The following is a 22692-nucleotide window of genomic DNA, read 5'->3' on the forward strand; positions in this document are numbered from 1 at the left end:
TAAAATATCGTGTTTAGACTGTTCCATATTTCCAGTATTTAGCATTTAAATTTCTCATAGAGAGTAACACATTTTTATCTGCTTCCAGTTTCCTATAACTAACCAAAGATATCGCGCCTGCCGACGCGACTGAGTACCCCTTAATCATCATGTCAAAGTGCAGAAAAGGTCTGATTTCCAATTTTGAAATATTTAAATATATGCAAGGAAATATCCTGGACAAGGGCCTAAATCTTAACAAGAAATCCTACCACAGAGATGTTTGGTGTTGATACTTACTGCCTTGGTGAATTTCATCTCATGCTTTTATATTTCAGAAAATATCTGTTATGAATATTTATTTGGATAAGCCTTATCATTTGAAATTTAATTGTGTGTATTTTTTTAAAATTTAATATACACTGATATGCAAAACTTAAGCAACAGCAGGGTTTTTTGCCATAACTCCACGAGAAATCAACTGAGAGACATGAAATGCAGAAATGAAGGAGAGTATTATGTATGTAAAAGGATGACGAAAGCATCAGAGCTGAAAAAGGAATTCAATGCATACGGTATGGAATCAAACAAAAACAAGCTTTATTGAACGCATAGTATCGTGACTCATGATTGTCTATCCAAGAGGAAGAACAACAAGCAGATGTTCCTTAATATGGGATATACCCTCCCCTCACTGCAATGGTTGCTTCGCACCGTCTCCGTATACTCAGAACCAGCTGGTGCAACATTTCTTGCGGTAGAAGTGCTCATTCCTCAATCATCTGTTTGAGTTGTTGGGTGTTCTCCGGAGGATGTAAGCGTGCTGTAATGCGTCTCCTCAAAGCATCCCACACATGTTTGATGGGATTTAAATCTGGGGAGTATGCTGGCCAATCCATTCAAGTGATATCTTCACTTTCCAGTAGCTCCTCAACAGCACGAGTCCGATGTGGCCATGCATTGTCATCCATAAAAATTAAGTCTGGGCCAATGGCACCTTGGAACAGATGCACATGGGGAAGGAGTACCTCCTCACAATAACGATCCCCGGTTACAGACCCTCTGTCGAAAATGTGGAGCTTAGTTCACCCGTTCAGCATAATGCTTCCCCAGACAAGAACTTCAGGACCACCATTCCGGTGTCTTTCCTTGATGTTACTGGGATTAAACCGGGTCCCGACCTGTCTCCAAATCAAAACGTGTTGAGAATTGTTTCTGCTACTGAACCAACTCTCATCCGTAAAGAGGACACGACTCCGTTGATCAGGTGTCCAGTTTTTGTGCTCGCTGCACCACTTTAAACGGTGGCGTCGGTGGCCAACTTTCAACGGAGGCAGCGTTCAGGACGGCCGGCGAATAGGCACCCTTTGTGAAGGCGTCTGGCCACAGTAAACCGCGATACTTGCCTTCCCGTTGCTGCACAGAGTTGCTGACTGCTGTCGGCCTCTTTTCACCTGCAAGACGGTTAATTGGTGATCCCCTGCAGTTGTCGTTCTTGGGTAGCCACTACCAACCTTTCTAATAGCTATACCTGTGGTTTGGAATGCTTTTCAAGCGCGTGAAATGACATTTTTGTTGATTCCGAACTCTGCAGCTACACTGGTGACGCCCCTCCTCCAGCTTTCTGATCATTCTTCCACGTGTGAAGTCATCCAGATGATTTCTTCTAGCCACATAGTTCACGAACTGACTCACTGGCACTTGCAGCGAATATGTTAAATTGAGTCTCCGTCCTTTCTTTTAATCTACTGCCGACATCACGCGTTTTGTGTACGCTCACGTCGCCTCTGACGTTTCGTTCCTGATATTTGCATAGGCATGACATTTCTACTGAATTGCGTGTTCATTGTACTGATCACCAGACCTCCTTTTCTGCAATTTCATGGCTATCTGCGAAATTTTTACATTGTTGCTTAAGTTTTGCACACCAGTTTAGTTTATAAGTATCTAATGTTTGATAATTTTGTTATATATTTCAGCAATTATGGCTGATTGTGCAGTAAGAGTTGCAGTTCGTGCTCGACCCCCTCTAAGTGAAAAGAGTGGAATATCGATGAATTTTCTTCCTGAACCACCAACTATCATAATTCATGACAGATCATTCACTTATGATTATGTTTTTACTCCTGATAAATCAAATCAAGATATTTATGACACTGCTGTGGCAGATAAGCTTCAATACATATTTGAAGGTAATATTATGTGTTTTTAAATTTAAAACTTTTTTGTAAGAGAAAATGTTTTAAATATAAAATTTGCTCCATGACATTGAAGTTGTAAAAAATTCATAATTGTTTTTAAAAAGAAAGTCTAAATTGGTTCTGTTTTTAAATCAATATTTTTTCATAAAACTGTGTATCTTAAATCATATTAATTTGTATAGCAACTACATTTATATTGAATGATCATCAAAATATGTGCGTCCTGCTGATTGAAAGTGATTAAAAAACAAGCTAGAAAGAAATAGAGATAAAATTCAGCTGAAGAATCTAGATAATCTGTTAACAAGTTCGTAATATTTTATTTTAGTTTTTTGTTTCATGTATCAAATCGTAATAAAGGGTATCCATATTTACTAACTCCAATAAAAATGAAAGCTTTGAAACGTTTTCAAGTTCTAACTTATTTCATAGTTTGTGTGCCAAGTTAAATTTTAAAACTTTCAATACCTGCATATATTGCCTTAGATCTGAAATAGTTGCTTTTAAGGAACAATTTATATTCTTTAAAATGTGTGATCACAGAAACTTAACATTCAGATTTTATCATTTTGCTGTAAAATATGGTGTTTTAGATTGTAATCATTGATCAAAAACAATAAACTGAGTAAAATCCTTTATATCCTGATGACAGTAACTGTAGGTAAATTACAATAAAAGAAAATTTCACGTGTATATTTTTCTAACATTCTAGCTTTTCTAAGCTTATTATGTGTTTTTGAAAATTTCTATGTTAATAATAAGTACATTTAACAGATTTCTTTAAATAGTTTTTAAACAATATGAAGGTTTCTTTTATGAATAATATTCAATCAGGCATGATATTTTGATTCTTTTATTTATGTTTTGTGGTACTTCATTTTTTTAAAAAATATAGTTACTTTGGATAACGTCATTTAACATACTTTTGCATTCTTTCTCATGCTAGATTATCAAGAAATGATCTTTTATTCTTTTGATGAAATATGTCATTAGTGAATTGAAACAACTTGTTACTCTTTTATTCTAATTTAAAAGTACCATTGATCCTCTCTGCAACATCTTGATTTCAAATACATAAAAAATAATTTAATCTAAAAAAATTCTTATTTCAGGATAAATTTAGTTTCAAAATTTGTAGTAGATTCTTAGATTTTGCAGTTGACTTAGTCTCTTTTAAAATTTTAGCAAGAACGAAATTAATGATAGGCATCAGTTTTCTGCTTTGTGACTAACTGAAGAATGATGTGATGCCAGTTCTTAAAAACAGCATACCTTAAAATTTTTCATAAGAATTTATTTTATGCTCTATTTAACAACAGTATTTATTTTTCAGTAGTCCTCGTCAATGTTTGAATTTATCAATGCTTGAAGATTTTCTGAATAAAGATGTGATTGTATCTTAAAGAATATTTAGTTAGATGGTGCTTCTAGAGAACTCAATACATTTAATTATATTTTAATGAAACAAGAAATAAATTTATTGCTAATTAATTGAAGGGGGCCAAATTTTAAAATTTGCTACCTTTTAAAGTAAATTCTTTCATTTTTTTAAGCTGTCATAATTTTTCTCCATATAAAATTAATGTAAAATCGACATCATTTAGATCTGTTATTTTAATGAAATAAGATGACAAAATTAATGTTTTTCCCATTTGCATGAAAGCAGTTATAACTTTTTTCTTTTAAACTACTCAGCATCTCTTCTGGTGCAGCTTTTCCTTGTTCTTTAAATCTCTTTACTTATTTCTAAAATGGTTACTGTTCTTAGTCTATAAAATACTTCATTGTCAGTTTACTAAAAATGGTAAACTAAAATTTTTTAATCATAAAGGGGATTTAAGCTTTGAAAACTCAAGTCTTAAAGCTTTTTATTTATTCTCATTGTTTCAGACCTAGCTTAAAATCCTGTAGAATGTTTTATCTGGAAACTTTGCAAAGATGAGTTTTGTTTGATAGCCAATGAATATATTAAAAAAAGTAATTGTTTTAATTTCTGTAGACTGTGATCTCCAAGATCACTTTGTAGTGACCCTAAATACAGTAAAACCCTGACTACTCAGCATTCAAGTAATTAGAATATTTTACAATTTCAGAAACTTCTGAAAAATTTGCAAATGCGAGACTTATAAAGCGCATAGAGGATACTGTCGTCAAACAATTGATTTAATGCAAATTATGGATGAAGCATGATGTTACAACACAGTCACAAGATTTTTGCCTTGCCTAAACCTGATTAATTCTGCTATTTATCTATTTTCCCCTCACATTTTGAAAAAAGATCTGTTACGTTCCTTCTATGGAACAACACCGTATAGTAGAATGTTTATTAAGTTACAGTATCATCAAGAAAAGCATGCTTTAATGGATGCAACAGGAAAATTTATAATAAATCATGTGAGTTTTTTTTCGGTGCTGTTGACTTTCCTGCTAGAATGATTGCCGCAAGTTTGGTGAAATTTCTGCTAACTTTCATGGATGACAAGATTCATAATCGGATAAGATGTTTTACTTGCACGTGTTTAAATCTTACAAAATGTGTTGACTTTTATGTCTGAAATTCATTCTTTTCACCTGAAATCTTACATGATTTTAAGTGCAGGCATTTATTATCCAAGAAAACAAATAACATGGTTAGTTTTATAATTTTAGACATGTAAGTTCTTCCATTCATTTGGCTTTGGTACCATGAATTGCATATTTTAAATGCTCAACTATTTGGAATTTTCATGCATACAGCATTTGGCATTTTCTGAGTTTTTACTATGTTACATTTGTAATTTAGAGAAAGACTTTAACATTCCATATTTAGTTTTTATCTATATTATTGCTTGAAACAATCTTTCTCCTCTTCTGTTATTTTTAATTAAATTCTGGAAAAATTGTGATGAAAAAATTTTGAACTCTTACTGAAATATGTTTTATTAAATTGCATAGAAAATTAATCTTGAGGTTTAAGAGTTTACTTTATTTCTTTCACTAAATTTCACTTGTAAATTCCTAATAAAATATAGTTGTGTTTTTAAAATCAGTAACCTTAATTTTTTTTTTTTTTTTTTTTTTTTTTTAAAGTAAATGTCAGCTCAAATTTTATTTTAATGAAATTCTTCTACTTAACGTATTTTGCCTTTGAATATTGATGGAGATCCCACCAAAACTGTACTAGTTATTTAATGGAAATTTGAAGAAACAAATTACTCTTTATTCAGTTAGATAAAACAGATCCCTTTTTATTTAATTATTGGATAATCAAGTGATACGAGTTACAAATATGGCATATAAAAATGGTACTTGCATGTTATCCTGTCGACAGTTAGAGTTGGCTACATTGAATTAAGCAAGTTTGCAGAAATCCTGCTAAACTTGTACCATTCATTCCTGTGGAATCCTGATGGAAGTGATTTTTTTTAATAAACAGTCATTCATTATTTACTCACATAATCAACAGATATAAATTAAACACATAAAAAGTATATAAATATTAATGCTAGCTTTTAAATTAATTAGCAAAGCAATCCATGCAAACCTGTGGCAGTTATTTTGGCAGCAAGAAATCCCTGATAGCAAAATAATTGGTCATTGTATTTATGAACATGAATTTGCTCAAATACAAATCTAAATGGTGATATTGTGGTATTGCCATGTTTTTTATTGTATCATTTTGCTAAACGACAGAACGTTTTGAGTATGACCACCACTTTCAGGGTCTGCAAAACTGTAATAGTGATCATCAGTAATATGAAAAACTATTGAAGCTTGTAATTCACTAGTTTTATAACTTTTCCAACAGTCAGCACTGTTGTAGTTATTGGCTATATTTTCTTTTATTGTTTCTCTCAAATTAGCCACACTTCTATCTGCAACTCTCAAAATGAAACATTTTTACATCTTTCCGCACTATCCACCGAATAGCCACTGCTACAGAAGTATTCAGCCCGCTTCTGAAAAAAATTCCATCGATTTCTACTAGTTTGTTAGGCCTTTCAATTTAACTGGAAGCTCTTTTTAGAACATGATGAATACAAACTTCGTGTAGATAGTTATTCCAGTATTTTGCTGTAAAGTGATAGAGTGTGTGAACATGGGCCCAAATCAAACTGTGGCAGTTTTGTCAGCTATATCCCATTTGACATATTATTTTCTTAAGTAACTGTAAAGGAAGCGGAGTGCAGTCACAAATTGGGAGTTTAAAATTCTAGAACCACGTTCTTTTTCGAATGGATATTCTTTTGTCACAATTTTTAACACCACATCACTATTTGTTATCTGTTTTTAAATAAAGTACTATATCAATGTCCATTTATACATACAGTTTTTATGGTAGGATTTCCTAACTTTAAAAATAGTTAAAAATAGTTACAGTTTTGTAAAATACAAGTCCGAAATTTTATTTTTTTTAATTTAAGAAAAGATGTGATAATATTTAAGCTATATCATTGTTCTCATAAATAAAATGTGGCTTATTGAGAACTGATCAGGCCTACATGAAATGAAAGCATCGATATTGTGTGTTCTCATCTTATGCTTATCCATAACTGGCAGTAAGTCGTGTTGCTTGGTGGCTGACAGAATAATATACAAGTACCATAAAAACATAAATAACTGTGAGCTTATGTTTTGAGATTGTCACACAAAGAAATTCATTAAAACTAGTATGTTATTGTTGCTGTCAAAATTTCCTAATGGAATATAAAATAACAAAATTTATGAAGTCGACACCATATATATATTAATTTAAATGCAAGTCTAAATAATGTTCTGTTCAGCAATGTCTTTTACTAAGGCATTTTCATGATTTGCATATGCACATTGATATAACCAGTCTTACAATTTTTAAATACTTCTCAGTACTTTTTCGTTTCGCCGGCGCAAATCTCGCCAAGCAGACCAACACACAGTATACACATAAAAAATGTAGACAAATGTTAGTTCCAAGAATTTTTAAAATTTTTTTTTTATTTATTTTTAATGTCGTTTAATATTTTGTAAAAAAGCCAATAAATAAAAAATTAAATTTTTAAAAAGACAATTTAAGAACTTACTATGCTTTCATGGTAAAACATTCTGATTTGCCGGTTCATATCACGTGACCCCAAGTGATATCATCTCACGTAAACTAAGCTACAAAAATGTAATTCTCTCGGTAAATATCTACATTAATTTCGAGTTAAATCTTAATTTGGAATACAAATTTAAATGCAAGAATTATTTTAATTCTTACAAATAGCTTACTCAGATATTATGTACAGGGGTCGTAGCAGTCCTTACAAGTGCTTATAAGTCCTTATATTTGAAAATAAAATACAAAAGCCCTTATAGGTGCTCACTTTTTCTCTAAAGCACTTATTTTTTTTTTGTTTTTAGTGCTTATTTTTTGCTTTTAGTGCTTTTTTTTTAATGAACTCTCATTTTTTCCCCCGTACCAAAGCCGAAACTAAATAAACAACTTTTCTTCCTTATATGGAACATCAGATGGTGAATCATACTCCTTGAAATAGCTTTTCGCTCCTTTCTCTGCATTAACATAACCTTTGGCAAAGAACGTCTATGTATTCAACAATGTCTATGTATGAACAATATAGATTGATTTTGTACATAAACACATTTCTCTCTTGTGTCATTTTTTATGCATTCCTGCCTTAACCCGTCACCATGATCTGTGAAACACCCTGTATATTCTTTGCCTTTGGTGCACACGAGTATAGACAGGCGCACGTCATTCTATTGGTCAAAGAATTGTGAAAGCGGTAGGAAATTCCGTATTCTTTTGCTCTCACCCAATACTACAGGCGTTTGAATTTCTATCAAGATTTTTATAATTTACATTCTCGTTCTGCGTGGTCAGTTCATATTCACGTTTATTATGATCAGCTTATATTAAGAGCATATGTATGAATATTTATAATAATATATTTGCAGTAACTGAAGTATAGATAAACTTCAAAAATGGGTGTGTTTTATCACAGATTAGTTTTCTAAGGAATAATATTCGGAATGGCATAAAGTAATCGAATAGTCTTTTTTATATTTTTTATTATTATTTTTTGGCCAATGCATTATACAGTACGGAAATTGGAGGTTCTCCCCTTTCTCCGCAAAATCTCGAATATTGAAAGAATTACAGTTCGCAGCAAAGCAAGCAACGGACTTTTTTTGGGGGGGGTGCTCACTTTCTATCTGGATCGAATAGGACTAAAAGTTCTGCGGTCTGCCAAAGCGAAGAATGATTCTATTCCGGAAATTTAACGCAGTCTGTTCAAAATTAGAATGAAAAACATCCCAGATTGGTAAATCTCTTTATTAATCAATAGGACTATGGCAGGGATATAGCGCGACGTGTCCTGCTCAATGATAAATATGTAACATGGGCCCCTGACGGTTAAAACTGGACTAAGCAAAGGGACATTTTCCTTTATTTAAGTTATTTATTCTCCGAATATCGGCACCTGTTTATTCCGATTGCGTAATATCAGGTGGTTAAGAATTAAGGTGCACGTATTGCACAATAACGTTTGTGATATTTCCCGGAGATAAAAGAGTTTTACTGTGCTTGCTAAGCAGATTATTTTTCAGTTCCATTGGGCTATTTTTTATATGATGCACATATCTCGGAATGGCAAAAGCATTATTTAGCTGCAAAATCTAAAGAATGGCTACAATCTACCCCCTTCCACTTTTACCAGTTACACTCCACTATCCGGAATTTCAGATATTTGGCAATTTCCGAGTATGCCAGTTAGTTAAGCTTTTACTTTTAAAGGATGACTGCATGAAGCAATTTGCCATCTTCTGATTTCATGTAATAAATATGGGTTATTATTATTTATTTTCTCTATTTTGAACTGAAATTTCATCATTAAATCTTGTAATATAATTTAGTTCTGTATAGTTTTTTTTTTCCTCTCATTGTAAACTAGTTCTGTAAATTGAACTGTTTCTTAAAATTTAAAAAAAAAAAAAAAAAAAAAAAAAAAATTCCATGGATGAGTAATGCTTATTCTCTCTTAATAAATATTAAATTTCTCATATTTTAAATTACAAGTCTAATTTTTCTTTTAAGGTTATGCAGCATAATGTAATTAGACAGGTGCTTATTTTTTTTTTTTCCTTAAAATGTGCTTGAAAAGTGCTTGTAGGTGCATATTTTTTTTAACTAAAATGTATCTACGAACCCTGTATGTAAAACTGCAGTGCTTTACTTTGCTAGTGCATTTTCATTGGAATTGATGAATTTAACCCTTGACTTTGCCTTTTCTATATTTTCGCCATCGGGTGAGCGGTTGTGATTGCATCCTAATCGACTTAATTACTGCCCACGAATGGCCTTAGGGCATAAAATTAAACTATCTGGTAAAAATTCTATGTAATTGTATGCCAGTATTGAAAGAAACAATCAATCTGATAAGAAATGGGTGCGACTTGTTTTGAAAATAAGACGTAAAAGGTTACCAACTAGGATATTCCATTCGGCAAGTAGACTACCTTGAGCTACGCCACTTAGGATTGGACGGGGAGTCGAAATGATAGAATTAACTCGTACTGAGAAAGAACGATTAGTGAGATACGAGTTAATCATGTGAATAAGTTGATCCGGAATACTAAGTCGCATGAGCTTGATAATAATACCTGTATGCCAAGTCCTATCAAATGCTTTGGCTATGTCAAGAAAAAGGGCGCCAATAAGCATTTCGCTACGAAAACCTTCGTGAATGAACTCTACTGTCCTGAAAAGCTGGTGCATTGCGCAGTGTTTTACTTGGGAACCAAATTGCTCGTCAATAAGGACTTTTTGCTCCGGAGAAAATCATTCAGGCGTTTAAGTAGCACAAATTCGTAAATCTTTGATAACGAAGATAGGAGGCTAATAGTCTATAATTTTGAGGATTTGAATGGCACTGGCCAGGTTTCGGAATAGGCACAATAAGTGTTCTCTTTCAGCTTTGAGGAAAATAGCAATGCAGTAACATATAATTTATGAGTATTACTAAGAAAAATAGATAGCTGGTGGGTAGGTATTCAATCATGCGGTTAGAAATAGAGTCCAATCCAGGCGCTTTCTTAGGATTTAATTTAGTGATATATTCGCTAACTTCGTGCATGGTTGTATATTGTGTGTCTCTCTGACATGAAGAATTTAGAAATCTTTCAACATCTAGTTGGAAGGAATTTGCGGTATGAGCAAAAATCCCTTCATTATGAGCCACCACTGCGTCCTTAGCTAAGGACGGAATGTGAGATAACGCTAAAGACTGTTATCTGTGGTCGTTAGGGACTGAATGTGATTAGAGTATCGTGATTGATTGAACATGAAGCCTTGATCTCATTTGGAGAACACTAAGTTGTAATTTTAAGTCAGGACTTCTAATTCTTTGCCAAAGCCTTCGTACTTTATTCTTTTCAGGAATTTTGAGTTTGATTTCAGCTGGAAGTTTATTAAAATTGGGGCGAAGGGTGAATTTTGATACTTCTTTAAAAGTATCTGTTAGGATAGAAGTTAACTGATCAACAGACTTGTCAATATCGTCACTGGATTTAATTTCAAGGGAGAGAAAACTTTTATTGTTAAGTTTTGTATCGAAAATTGTCCCAATTTGCAGAGACGAGTGCCAGAGAATTTTGATTAAAAAAATTACAGTTAAGGTTGATGAGTACGGGGTTGTGATCTGAGGATAGACAACTTTCCACAGTCACGTGATGGTCAAAAGGAATATTTCGAAAAAGAGCCAAATCAATATAAGATTGATATACAAGTTGCTAATTAAAGTAACTGCAGTTACATTTAACATAAAAAATGTGTACGTAAAGCAGAAACTATGTTTTAAAACTTTTTAAAATTTCTAATGCTTATTAACTTTTTTAAATAAAGGCTTCCTTTTTTCATCTGTGATATTTACCTTAGTAATGCTATAAATCCTACATACATTTAAACAAAATATAATTTTTTATTACATTAATTAAAGCAATTATATTAAGGGACGTTCAGACATCATGCAAAAACTTTTATGTCCTTTCTACCCATTGGAAAATCCACTTAAAATATGCAATTAGAAATTTTTAATTATCATTCAGCAAAATTCATAAATAAAAAAAATATCTATATATACAATGATCTTGTTCTGCGATACCCAGTTCCTATTTTCCAAAAAATTCTTTTTGCAATATTCTGATTAAAATTAGTGTTCTGCGTTTGGGTAAATGATTCAACTAGAGCTAGAAATTCATCAAACTGATGAGGAGCATGTGAAAGTAATGAAAAAAATTTCAACGTCTTTCAAGCTCATTTCTTCTATTAAATTATTTGTATCTCCTTACTGCTGTCATATATTAATAAAAACCATTGTTTTCTGCTTCTCTTACATAAAGCAAGAAGTAAAATAAGTTTTAATCTAGTAGAAATTAGATCCACTTTAATTAATAAATATAACCGTAAAAAGCCAAAATATCACACAAAAATCCACACTTTCCTCCAAGTTTCTGATATAAAGAACCATCTAGTGCAACGGGTGGCATCCCGAATGTGGTCAGGAAGGGGACTTTGACGTTAATTGCGAAGAGGAAAATAAACGGGTGCGTTAGGCATCATAAGGGGTGATATATTCTAAAAGAAAAGTGTTTTTGGGTCTCATTCAGTATCATTATATCAGGAATAAAAACTTCAGTGGAGCTACAGAGTTCTCTATTCTTCACTGTAAGTCCGTAATGCGTACAAATAGTATGTACATGGTACTAGAATGGAAACAAATTGTATAGGATGTGAAAAGTTTTGAAGTGCTATCTTATGTATTTATTAAACAGTTTAATAATATTAGTATGCACTTTTGCGGATTATAAATAGCATGCATCTCCTTATAACTGCAAATTAAATTATAATTATCAAATGAATTTGATGATTATATTTATTTGTTTATTAACATTTCATTATTACATTATTTCCTCCCCCCCCCCCCGAGCATTACATACATGTAAGTCACATGGCTGAAAGGAACTACTATAAACAAATAATTCGATACAATTTCAGTTGAGCAGCACTAATTAGCATTAAATGTTTATGGAAAGTATCCTAGTTTTGATTTTGTGTGCTTATTTAATTGAATATGGCAAAGCATACAAGGGTTGGCTAGGCATGATTTCATGGAGAATTTTCTAAGGCAAATGGGGTCATATTTATATACCTTAAGGAAATCCACGAAAATCCTTACACATAGTGGTAGGCTGTAGGAGGGCTCGTTCAATCCATTTGTTAACTTTGCATCTAATTTTCAAGTGCCCTCCCTTTTTTTTTTGGCTAGTTTATTCATTCAAAGGAAATTACATGCCACTCACTGAACTTCGTACTTTAGTCTGAATAACCATTACACCTAATGAACAGTATATTTCTGTGACAAGGAGAGCTTTCTGACTGTAAAATCTAATTTACATTTAGCGAGCTTGTGATGAATAAGTTTATTCGCTATTTTGTTTAATTTCTGCAATATTTTGTAATTCTTATATTTTTGTAAATTAAAATTTTATTTTTTTAAAGATATTTTCTTTTTATTCACAAATATTTATATTTTCTATTTTTCTAAGAAGTAAAACATTTAATTAGATTCTGATACTTTGTTTTTATAAGATACGAAACCTTCGTTGAAATTTTCATAGCTCACTTTAGTTCAGCGACCATATTTTAATGTGTCATTTTTTTTTTTTTTTTTTTTTTTTTTTTTGGGCGAGTCCATTAATCCGATTTGAAACTAGGAATGAATTAACAAATTGATATTGCCATTCCATCATTTCAAATTGCACTTGATTATACTTTATAAACGGTGTGTAAATATAATTGAATGTGCATGTGTATGTGTGTGGGGGAGCTCACTAGCGGCTGAGCAGTAAAGTCGGTGAACACTGGTAGGTCGACCCAAGGTTCGAATCCTGATGAACGTCGTGGCTGTATTGGCGTTTTCATAGTTTTCTTCATGTGTAACGTGCATACGAGTCAGTTTTGCTTAGAAAGTTCTCCACAAGGCATCTTTACCCCAAGGCAAATAGTCGCCAAATGCTTTGCTGTAATCAATCAAACCAGACCAAACAGTAGATATATAAATATGTAGCTTAAAAAACTGCTATATTTTATGTATACTTATAAAATATTATATATATGTATAATTATTAAAAGAAAGGAAAAGTCGGATCTTAATTGATTGTATATAATTTAATCCTTATAAAGGTCCTAACAATTCTTTCTCACTTAAAGTCATAACCGAAAAGAACAACCAGTAAAATTAAACTTCAGATATGTATACAATACTGAATATAATAAAGAAAGTACAAAATATAAAAATAAATCATACATGTACGATTTATATTGATGTTCCATAAATATATGTGTGGTAATGAACATTGTATATTAAAGATATTTTTCACCTTGTTCTATATTTTGTTCCATTTATATTTACCTATACATAGATATATATAATTTAAGGATTCCATATTAACTACTACATATAAAACAAGAAAGTGCATCAATAATGTATTTTTCAGCGTTATTGACTTCATTGTGAAGGATTTTCTGCAGTCTAGTTTGCTTTATTTTATTCATAAATCTCAAATAAAAACAAGTTAATGTTTATATGTCATTAGAAAATTAACCAAAAAGCAGCGACCACAAAGTTATTGAAAAACAGTCCTTAGGCTTGATAAAGTTGAAAGCCATTTGGGTTAAGACTATTCTCTCAGATACTCCACATACACGTAACATAGCACTCGAAATGCAAAACTCAATATTTACTACAAATTCATCGATGTAACAAATATCTGTCTTTCTATTCCTATGGCTTTAGGAAAAAGACGTTATTTGCTTTACAGTTTATCGTTCAAGAATACATTTTCATTGTACAAAATTGCATTCATTCGAAGAATTCAATTTGTTTTTGCTCTGTATAAAACTGAATACAGAGAAGTTAGATATTTAAACAGTCCTCACATTTTCTCACGACCCCGAGCAAGATTAATCCCTCCTTTTCAGATCCCCCATGAAAAAAGGGGTTGTAAATGTACAACTAGACAGCATCTAGGCTGATTTCAGTGCAGTGGTCTCAATGTTTTTTACTAATGCATACCATCTAAACAAAAATTGAAAACATTTAGTACCACCACAGCAAAGTTGCCACTTTTCGCTCCAACGGATCAGTGTGGACGCGGCTTTAAGCTAGCAAGCTCAAATTTTTCACACACTCTCTTTGTAGATGAAAATATGATGTACTGAAGGATGAATATAATGTACAAAATTTAATTTAGATTTTTTAAAAAATTTTTTAAATGTTTCTCCAAACTATCCCTTAATGAAGATCTAAATTATTTAAAAGCAATAGTTATTGACAGGGGCTTTTCACCCAACATTATTAATTAAGCAGTTAAAAAATTCTCATCTCAACACACTAAAAGGCACACTCTTGTTTTAGGAGATTATAAAAATTCTGTTGTCATTCCCTTCTTTCCATCAATTAGCTATAAAGTTGCACGTATTTTGAAGAAATTTAACTTTCAGGTCGTTTATTCTCCCATCAATAAAATTCAGAGTTCCGTACCCAGGGACCGCATTCCGGATATGAATTCCTGGGGTATTTACAGAATTCCTTGCCAGTGTGGTTTAATTTACATTGACCAAACTAAGAGAGCCTTAAAACAAGGAACATGAGGCATATGTTAGAAAAAAGGAAACACAGAAGTCTTCTGTTGCCCAGCATTGTTGGTCCGAAAATCACACTTTAATTTTTCTGCTGCCAAAATTATTCAAAAAACATCTTCCATTGGTGAACTGGATTTTCTAAAGGCATTTCACATTCAAAAAATCCTTCTGTTCTAGTTAATGACCCTAATTCCAATCCACCTTTAAAGAAATTACGTTTTAGTTCTGGTTTCAACAACAGATGGCGCCAGTAGTTTGTCTCCTGCCCAGGCTTTCTTATCTTATCTAATCATTATATCCTCTCTCGCTCATTTGCGCTTTTGCAGCCGAGGATGATGTTTCGGTAAAACCATGGAAACTAGTCCTGCGAAAATTTGAAAATATAACGTTGAATTTTGTTATTTGACTTCTTAACTGTGTTTATGTTTAGAATTGATGTTTGATGCATTCTTTTGGAAATTTGTTATTCAGTCTGATAGCAGATTTAATGGACAATTTTAGAACAGTTTAGGCAGCAGAAACAAAATTCAAGTTATTTGTTTTGGCAATTAATGTTTCTGTATAGAATAAAGCAGCTTTGATTATAGTAGCTGAACTATTTATTTTATGTGAAAGTTTATGTTCACTGTAAATACTGAATGCAAAGTTATGGAATTTCTTAAAGTCTAACTAATTAAAGCATAAGGAATACAGTCAAAAGTCGTTAATCCAGACTCGTCGGGACTTTAGCGATTCCGGATTATCAATTTTTCCGGATTATAGATAATCAGTTTAAATCTGGTAAGATGGCATGCAGAAATTATAAAATTAAAAATATGAAACTGTAATTTATGAAATAAAGAGCAATTATGATCTAAAGGGTATCAAAATTTACAAAAAGAAAAGCTAAATATTTATTTGTTTACTTTATTAAACATTTCTTTCAACTTATTCAATCTTTCAAGTTGTTTAAGTTGCTTCGTTTCATGTGATAATACTTTCTCTTTAATTCTATTAAACAGACATAATTTCTTGTTTAGTTACAAAGTTCCGCTGTTCAAGTCCTATAATTGCTGTGTCGAGAATACCGACTAATTTGTCAATCCAAATTTTTTCATTTTCAATAACCTCTGTGTCACTTTTTTCACTATCGGAAGCGAATTATAATGGCGAAGAATTTGATTTAAATCATATCAAAGACGGAGTACATCGAGATGAAATACTACATTTAGTAAGGAATTATAAGCCAAATAAAATAAAAACATCTGCCCTGAAGATAAGGATAGTGCTGACAGATCAACTTCCAATTCATTGCCCGCCGCGTCGTTTCCCTCCCCCCGCAGAGCAGCGTGAAATTGATAAACATATTTCGGAATGATTAGATAATCAAAGTATATGCCTTTATACATTTTTTGCAGCAATTCCTTTTTTCTGTGTAATGGACTTCGAAACATACTTTCGCTTTGTAGATCCTTTACATAAATATATATTGGAAATTCTATTTCACATAATCGAAAGTTCAAGCTTACTTTTATAAATTGCTCTAACAGTCTGCAAAAAAATAATAAGCCGGATCCAATTCGAAGATTACGGAACAACGCAGTCTGCAACATTAACTGAATTAGATAATTTTAGTTTAGCTTAACCATCCGTTATACATTAAATGGGCATGCGTAAACGTATTATGCGCATGCACACACGCATATTCGCAGCTGTAAAGGTCTTACGCGCACGTGTAAATGCCTATGCGCATACATCAACTCGACGCGTGCGCAGAAAGTTTGCAGCTTTGATGTCCGGATTATGGGTGTCCGAATTAACGACTTTTGACTGTATTTCACTATCGCAGATATTTCCAAACCTGCAGTGTTGAGACCAGTTTTTGGTGAAATTCTTTTTAATTTTAAAAAATAAATCCAGTAGCTACTTATTTTCAACTTTGTACAAACAGAAAAAAATCACAGTTTTGCTTTTTCATACACTTGCTTCATTAGGAATTGAAATGATGTCATGCTTTAAATATGGGGAAAAACTTCTTCGAATAACTGCCATCATTTGTTAAATTAAGAATAACTTATTAAATTGTAGTGTATACTTATGTTTTTTGTTTTATTTATTGACTGTAGGTTATAATCTTACAATATTAGCCTATGGACAGACTGGATCTGGTAAAACATACACTATGGGAACTGATTATGCTTCACGAAAAACTGCTACGTTTTCTGAACTTGGAATAATTCCTCGAGGTTTGAATGACATTTTCTTGGGTATACATAATAAAGTTAACACATCAGATTTTGTTGTAAAAGTGTCGTTTCTTGAGGTAAGACATTTCATTGTAAAATTCACCTGAACTGTTTTTCTTTTCCTCTATTATTCAGTGTTTGTAAAATTTCATCTTAATTGTGTTTATACTCTGAGATTATATTATGTGTTTTAATTTTTAATGTCATATACACACTTTTGAAAAAAAGAAAAAAAAAAAAAAAATCGAAGCACCATGAAAGAAGTGGTTGTTTTTGATGAAATTGAATATGTGTATAGCTCATACACAGATACTAAAATGATTAAAAAAATCAAGGTCATTTTATCTTGTTGGAAAATTGCCCCAGGATGACGTGCCATGAAGGGCAATGCAACCGGATGCAGGATGGTATCAACATATCGTTGAGCTGTTAAAGATGTACGGAGGATGACTAAGGATGACCTGCTGTCATAAGAAACAGCACCCAACACCATCACACCAGGGATTATGGCTGTATGCTATTGGGACCGCTGGCCCCGTCCTCTCCAGACACAAACACGGTGATCATCTGCTTTAAGTGTGAAGCAAGATGAACACTATACGATGCCAGTCTGAATGCAACCATGATGTGACACCATTCCGGATGCCTCCGCCGATGTTGTGGGGTCAAAGGCAAACGTCTTAAAGGCCTCTGTGAGCATAACCCCGCCTCAGACAAGCACTGTGAGATAGTGGACGATACCACAGGAAGTATAGAAGTGGCTGTAGTGCGTTGAATATTCGACAATGATACCATTGGGGCAGTTTGGCCTGGCGAACAGTCATCCTATCTTTCCTTGCATTTGTGCTCCTTGGCCTTCCAGAGCCTTCATTTCGTCAGCAATTTCCTTGTAGCAACCATTGCTGCCAACATCTTTGCACAGCAGTGTCTGTATGCTGCAGGTGGTGGCCTATTGCTCGGTATGACCACCCAGCTTCACGCAATCCTACAATGCGACCATGTTCGAGTCGTTTAGTTGTCTGTAACGTCTTCGATATCATTGTAATGGCATCTTTAGTTGCTTCTTTATGGAATTATAATGGCAGCAACAAAAAAAGATAATTTTCCACCTCTGTTACTGGTTTTGCACTTTGCGAATTGCACACTAGAAATGCGCGTTATGATTGCAATTCCTGTTCATTTGCCGTGAAACTTTGGTCATTTGCATGTTCAATCGAGATGTTTTTTTTATTACAAAATTTCATCATAAATGCAAAAGCATTTATTCTTGGTGCTTCGATTTTTTTTTTTTTTTTTTTTTGCAAAAGAGTGTATATAGGAGGATTGCAAAATTTTGAATTTCGGCGAAAAATAAATAAAGCAGTCATAGCTAAAAGGAAACAGGTTTTCTTTATATGTAATATACTCAGTTGTCTTTCAATGTTTTACAAGTGTGTAGATCCTTCTATATAGAAACTGCATAATTTTTATCACAAAAATTTGTAAGTTAGCTTTCCTAGAATCAAATTCTTTGCTATTCAAACAATTTGCAGACTCTGAAACTGATAAAAATATAGAACAGAAAAATTGGGAAAATATGGTTGCTGAAAGAGTTTCAATTTTATCATCATTTTCAAGGGCATCACTCGGGTAACATGTCTGGTATTGTAACAAGAGATGATGACACCCTTTCAAATGCCTGAAACCATATTTTTTTTTTTTTTTTTTTTTTTTTTTTTTTTTGTGAATCTCTTAAGTTCAGTAAACTGCTGACAGTGCTTGCCATTGTGATTGTTTCATTCAGTGAAAGCAGTATGAAGAAAATGATTCTCCTCGAATTCCATGGAAACAAATGCATTCATCAGACGTGTTTTGCAACACCATTTAATTGTTTTGAACTCCTTTTTAATCATATGTATAAAGTCCACTTTTGATCCTTTTCATAGCATTAAGCAGAGAAATATGGGTACAGACAAGGTCTGACATATTCTTTTGCATTAAACTATGCTGTCTGTCTATAGAGTTTGAAAGTAAATATGGTTTTCTATAAATGTTGAAAAGTAGAGGAATTATCAGTCTTAAGCCTTTCAGTAATTACCTCAGTTGAAATCATTTACTTTTCTACTCAAGCACACATGATATTGTCATCTTCACCAGAAGGCTGGCAAGGGAGGATTTACAGAGTTCGTAGCGGTCCTTATAAGTGTTTCTAAGTCCTCATATTTGAAAATAAAATATAAAGGCCCTTATAGGTGCTTACTTTTTCTTTAAAGCCCTTATTTTTTTTGATTTTAGTGCTTATTTTTTTGCTTTTAGTGTCTTTTTTTGTTTTTTTGTTTTTTTTTTTTGTGTGTAATGAACACGCTATTTTTCCCCGTACCAAAGCCGAAAATAAATAAACAACTTTTCTTCCTAATATGGAATGTCAGATGGTGAGTCATACTCCCGGAAATAGCTTTTTCCGCTTTCTCTGCATTAACATAACCTTTGGTGTGCACGAAGAGTACAGACAAGTGCCCGTCGTTCTATCGGTCAAAGAATTGCGAAAGCAGTAGAAAATTCCGCTACATTCGGCATTCTTTTCCTCCCACCCAAATACTACACACGTTTGAATTTCTATCAAGATCTTAAAAATTTGCATTCTCGTTCTGCTTGGTCAGTTCATATTCGTGTTTATTATGATCGTTATGCTTATATTATGGGCATATATATGAATGTTTATAACAACATAGTTGCAGTAACTGCTGAAGTATAGTAAACTTCCAAAAATGGTTGTGTTTTAACACAGATTAGCTTTCTAAGGAATAATATTTGGAATGGCTTAAATAAAGGGAAAATAATTGAATAGACAAAATAATTTCATTTTTTTTGGCCAATATATTGACGAAGGTTGGGAGGTCTCCCCTTTCTCCGCAAAATCTTGAATATTGAAACTGTTACAGTTCGCTGCAAAACAAGCAATGGACCTTTTTTGGGGGGTCACTTTCCAATCTGGATTGAATAGGACTAAAAGTTGTGCGTTCTACCAACCCAAGCAAAGAATGATTCTATTCCGGAAATTTAATGCCGTCTGTTGAAAATTAGAATGAAAAACACCCCAGTTATTTAGTTCTTTATTCTCCTAATACCGGCAGTTGTTGATTCCGATTGCGTAATATCACGTAGAAAAGAATTACGGCGCACATATTGCGCAATAACGTTTGCGATATTTTGCAGAGATAATTAATTTTGATGTTCAGTCCAAGATTTGTTTATGAACACTTAAAAGAGTTCTACTGTGCTTGCTAAGCAGAATATTTTATAGTTCCGTTGGTTTATTTTTATATGATGCACATATCGAAATGCCAAAAGCATTTATTTAGCGGAAAAATCTAAAGAGCGGCTACAGTCTACCCCCCCTTCGCTCCTTCAAGTTACGCTCGAGTGTCCGAGTATTGTGGCCAATTTCCAAGTATGCGGGTTAGTTAAGCTTTTACTGTTAATGATGACTGCATGAGCAAATTTCTGTCTTCTGATTTCAGAAATGTTCCTCTTTTTTACTTAAATTACTTTGCTTGCAATATCTGTTAAAGAGAAAACTGGTATACAATGAAAATTTAGATTTAAATTATTTAAATATCAATATTGATTGGAAAAATAAATTGTATTTATTATTAGGTTCCAAGCGAATGCAATAAATATACCTTATTATTTATTTTCTCTATTTTGAACTGAAATTTCATCATTAAATCTTGTAATATAGTTTAGTTCTTCATAGTTTATTTTTTTTTCCCTCTCATTGTAAACTAGTTCTGTAAATTGAAGTATTATTTAAAATCAAAAACGAAAAAAAAAAGTAATTATTTTCCATGGTTGAGGTAATGCTTATTCTCTCTTAATAAGTACTTTATTTCTCATATTTTAAATTACAAGTCTAATTTTTAAGGTTATGCAGTTGTGTATGATGTAATTAGACAGGTGCTTATTTTTTTTCTTAAAATGTGCTTGAAAAGTGCTTGTAGGTGCTTATTTTTTTTAACTAAAATGTAGCTATGAACCCTGATTTATCATCCAAGTTAAAATTACCATTTCCAAGTCTATGAAATAAATTTTTGTCCTCACATATTATCCCATCAACCATGTAAGTAATCACCATGGAATCACGAAATTATGCAGAGAACTCACCAAATCTGAGTTTTTGGAGAATTCTGAAAGAACTGTTCTTTATTTAATAAACAATCAGTATTTGGCCCACTTTGTAAAGAGGCTGCCTTTGTTTTCTATTATTTTATTAGGCCATCCAATTTTACCATAAGTTCTCTTTAGAAAACTATTAGTAGAAACCTCTCTCCGGTAATTGTTACACAGCTTGCTATTTTGTAGATGGCATATCTCAAATTTTAATCATTTTTTTTAAATGCAAGGAAAAATACATGAATAACTGTTAATTCACATCCTTGTTCATAAAAACAAAAGGTGGCTTATTGTGAATCAATCAAACCTATGTCATGAGTGTATTGTTAGGTCAAATTTATCCATAATTGATGCTAAATTGTACTGCTGTCCAACAGTTTTATGGTTGACAAAATAATGCATAATTACCTAAATTTATCACTATGTCAAAAGTAGAAGCACATTCTAAATACATCTCTGAAATGTGTTATGTTGCAGGTCCAAAGATTGCTATTTCCAGAAGCTCTTTTACATAACATGATTCAAAAGTAACTTTTCTTTCTTTATTTTTCTTCCATCCACAGTCTTCCATCCACAGATTAACTTTAGTGAACAATGGCTATTTCTAAAATGATTCATTGTGTTTCGGCTTTTCCATTAGTGTACCATATGTTCATGAAATAAATATCTTTGCTGCCTGTAATTATTTTTCTGTAACCTTTAAAAATAAGGCACAAAACGTGAAACCATCCAGTATATATTAAATTATATTTTTAGCTCACTGAAGTTTCTTAGTGGTAGTGTATGGAGCAGTGCAAGAACCCAGTTATTATTCTCCATAGTTGTATATTGAAGAAAGCAGAATACTCATTTATTGTTGTGAAATTACTAAATCAATGGGGGCTTCTATGAAAACATGTCAGTTGATCCTTGAATTACATAGCTGCACAATTACCAATCTGTGTATTTTTGCCTTCCTCGCTATATGAACCCCTAGCAGCCTATCCATTTGACCAATTGAAATGGAATTTCAGATTGTCATTTAAAGGTATGTGCTTGAGATTGTGAGGATTTAAAACAATAGAGATCTCAGGGTTATGGTCACAAGGAAAAATTTTCGAAAAGCAATATCCATTTTTTTTTTTTCCTTGTGCAAATTGATCAATGCATTGAAAAACAATAAATGACAGAACAACAGACATATGAAAAGTGATGCCATGAAGTGTTTGCCAAGAAGAATATTATAAAATACTGATGATAATACAGAAAGGAGATGCATTGATGCACATTTTCATAATTCACGTAGTAAGAAGCATCAATCACAGACCATCATATGCTAAGCTTATCTTGTGGAAAATCTTTAATAAACAGTTTGGGAAGGTTGGTTATTCAATCAGGCATTCGAGTGTGTTAACAAGATGACACTTATAAGAAAAACAATGAGATGATTTGATAAAACTGTTTGATCTGAACAGGGAAAATGCTGTTTAAG

General features: G+C 32.5%; 1 protein-coding gene across 4 annotated transcripts in view; it reads left to right on the forward strand.

Annotated features, from left to right (window-relative positions):
• Klp3A (kinesin-like protein 3A) overlaps positions 1–22692 on the forward strand; it is a 298885-nt gene that overhangs the window by 6831 nt on the left and 269362 nt on the right. For all 4 annotated transcript variants that reach the window (XM_085808353.1, XM_085808352.1, XM_085808354.1 and 1 more), the window contains exons 2-3: positions 1959–2171; positions 16950–17146. In XM_085808353.1, the coding sequence (XP_085664479.1) occupies positions 1964–2171; positions 16950–17146 (405 nt within the window). In that variant the 5' untranslated portion in view covers positions 1959–1963. The remainder of the gene's footprint in view (positions 1–1958; positions 2172–16949; positions 17147–22692) is intronic.

Source organism: Stegodyphus dumicola, chromosome X1, assembly GCF_044657685.1.
Source record: "Stegodyphus dumicola isolate Sdum_Otavi_A_Nest chromosome X1, ASM4465768v1".
NCBI lineage: Eukaryota > Metazoa > Arthropoda > Arachnida > Araneae > Eresidae > Stegodyphus > Stegodyphus dumicola.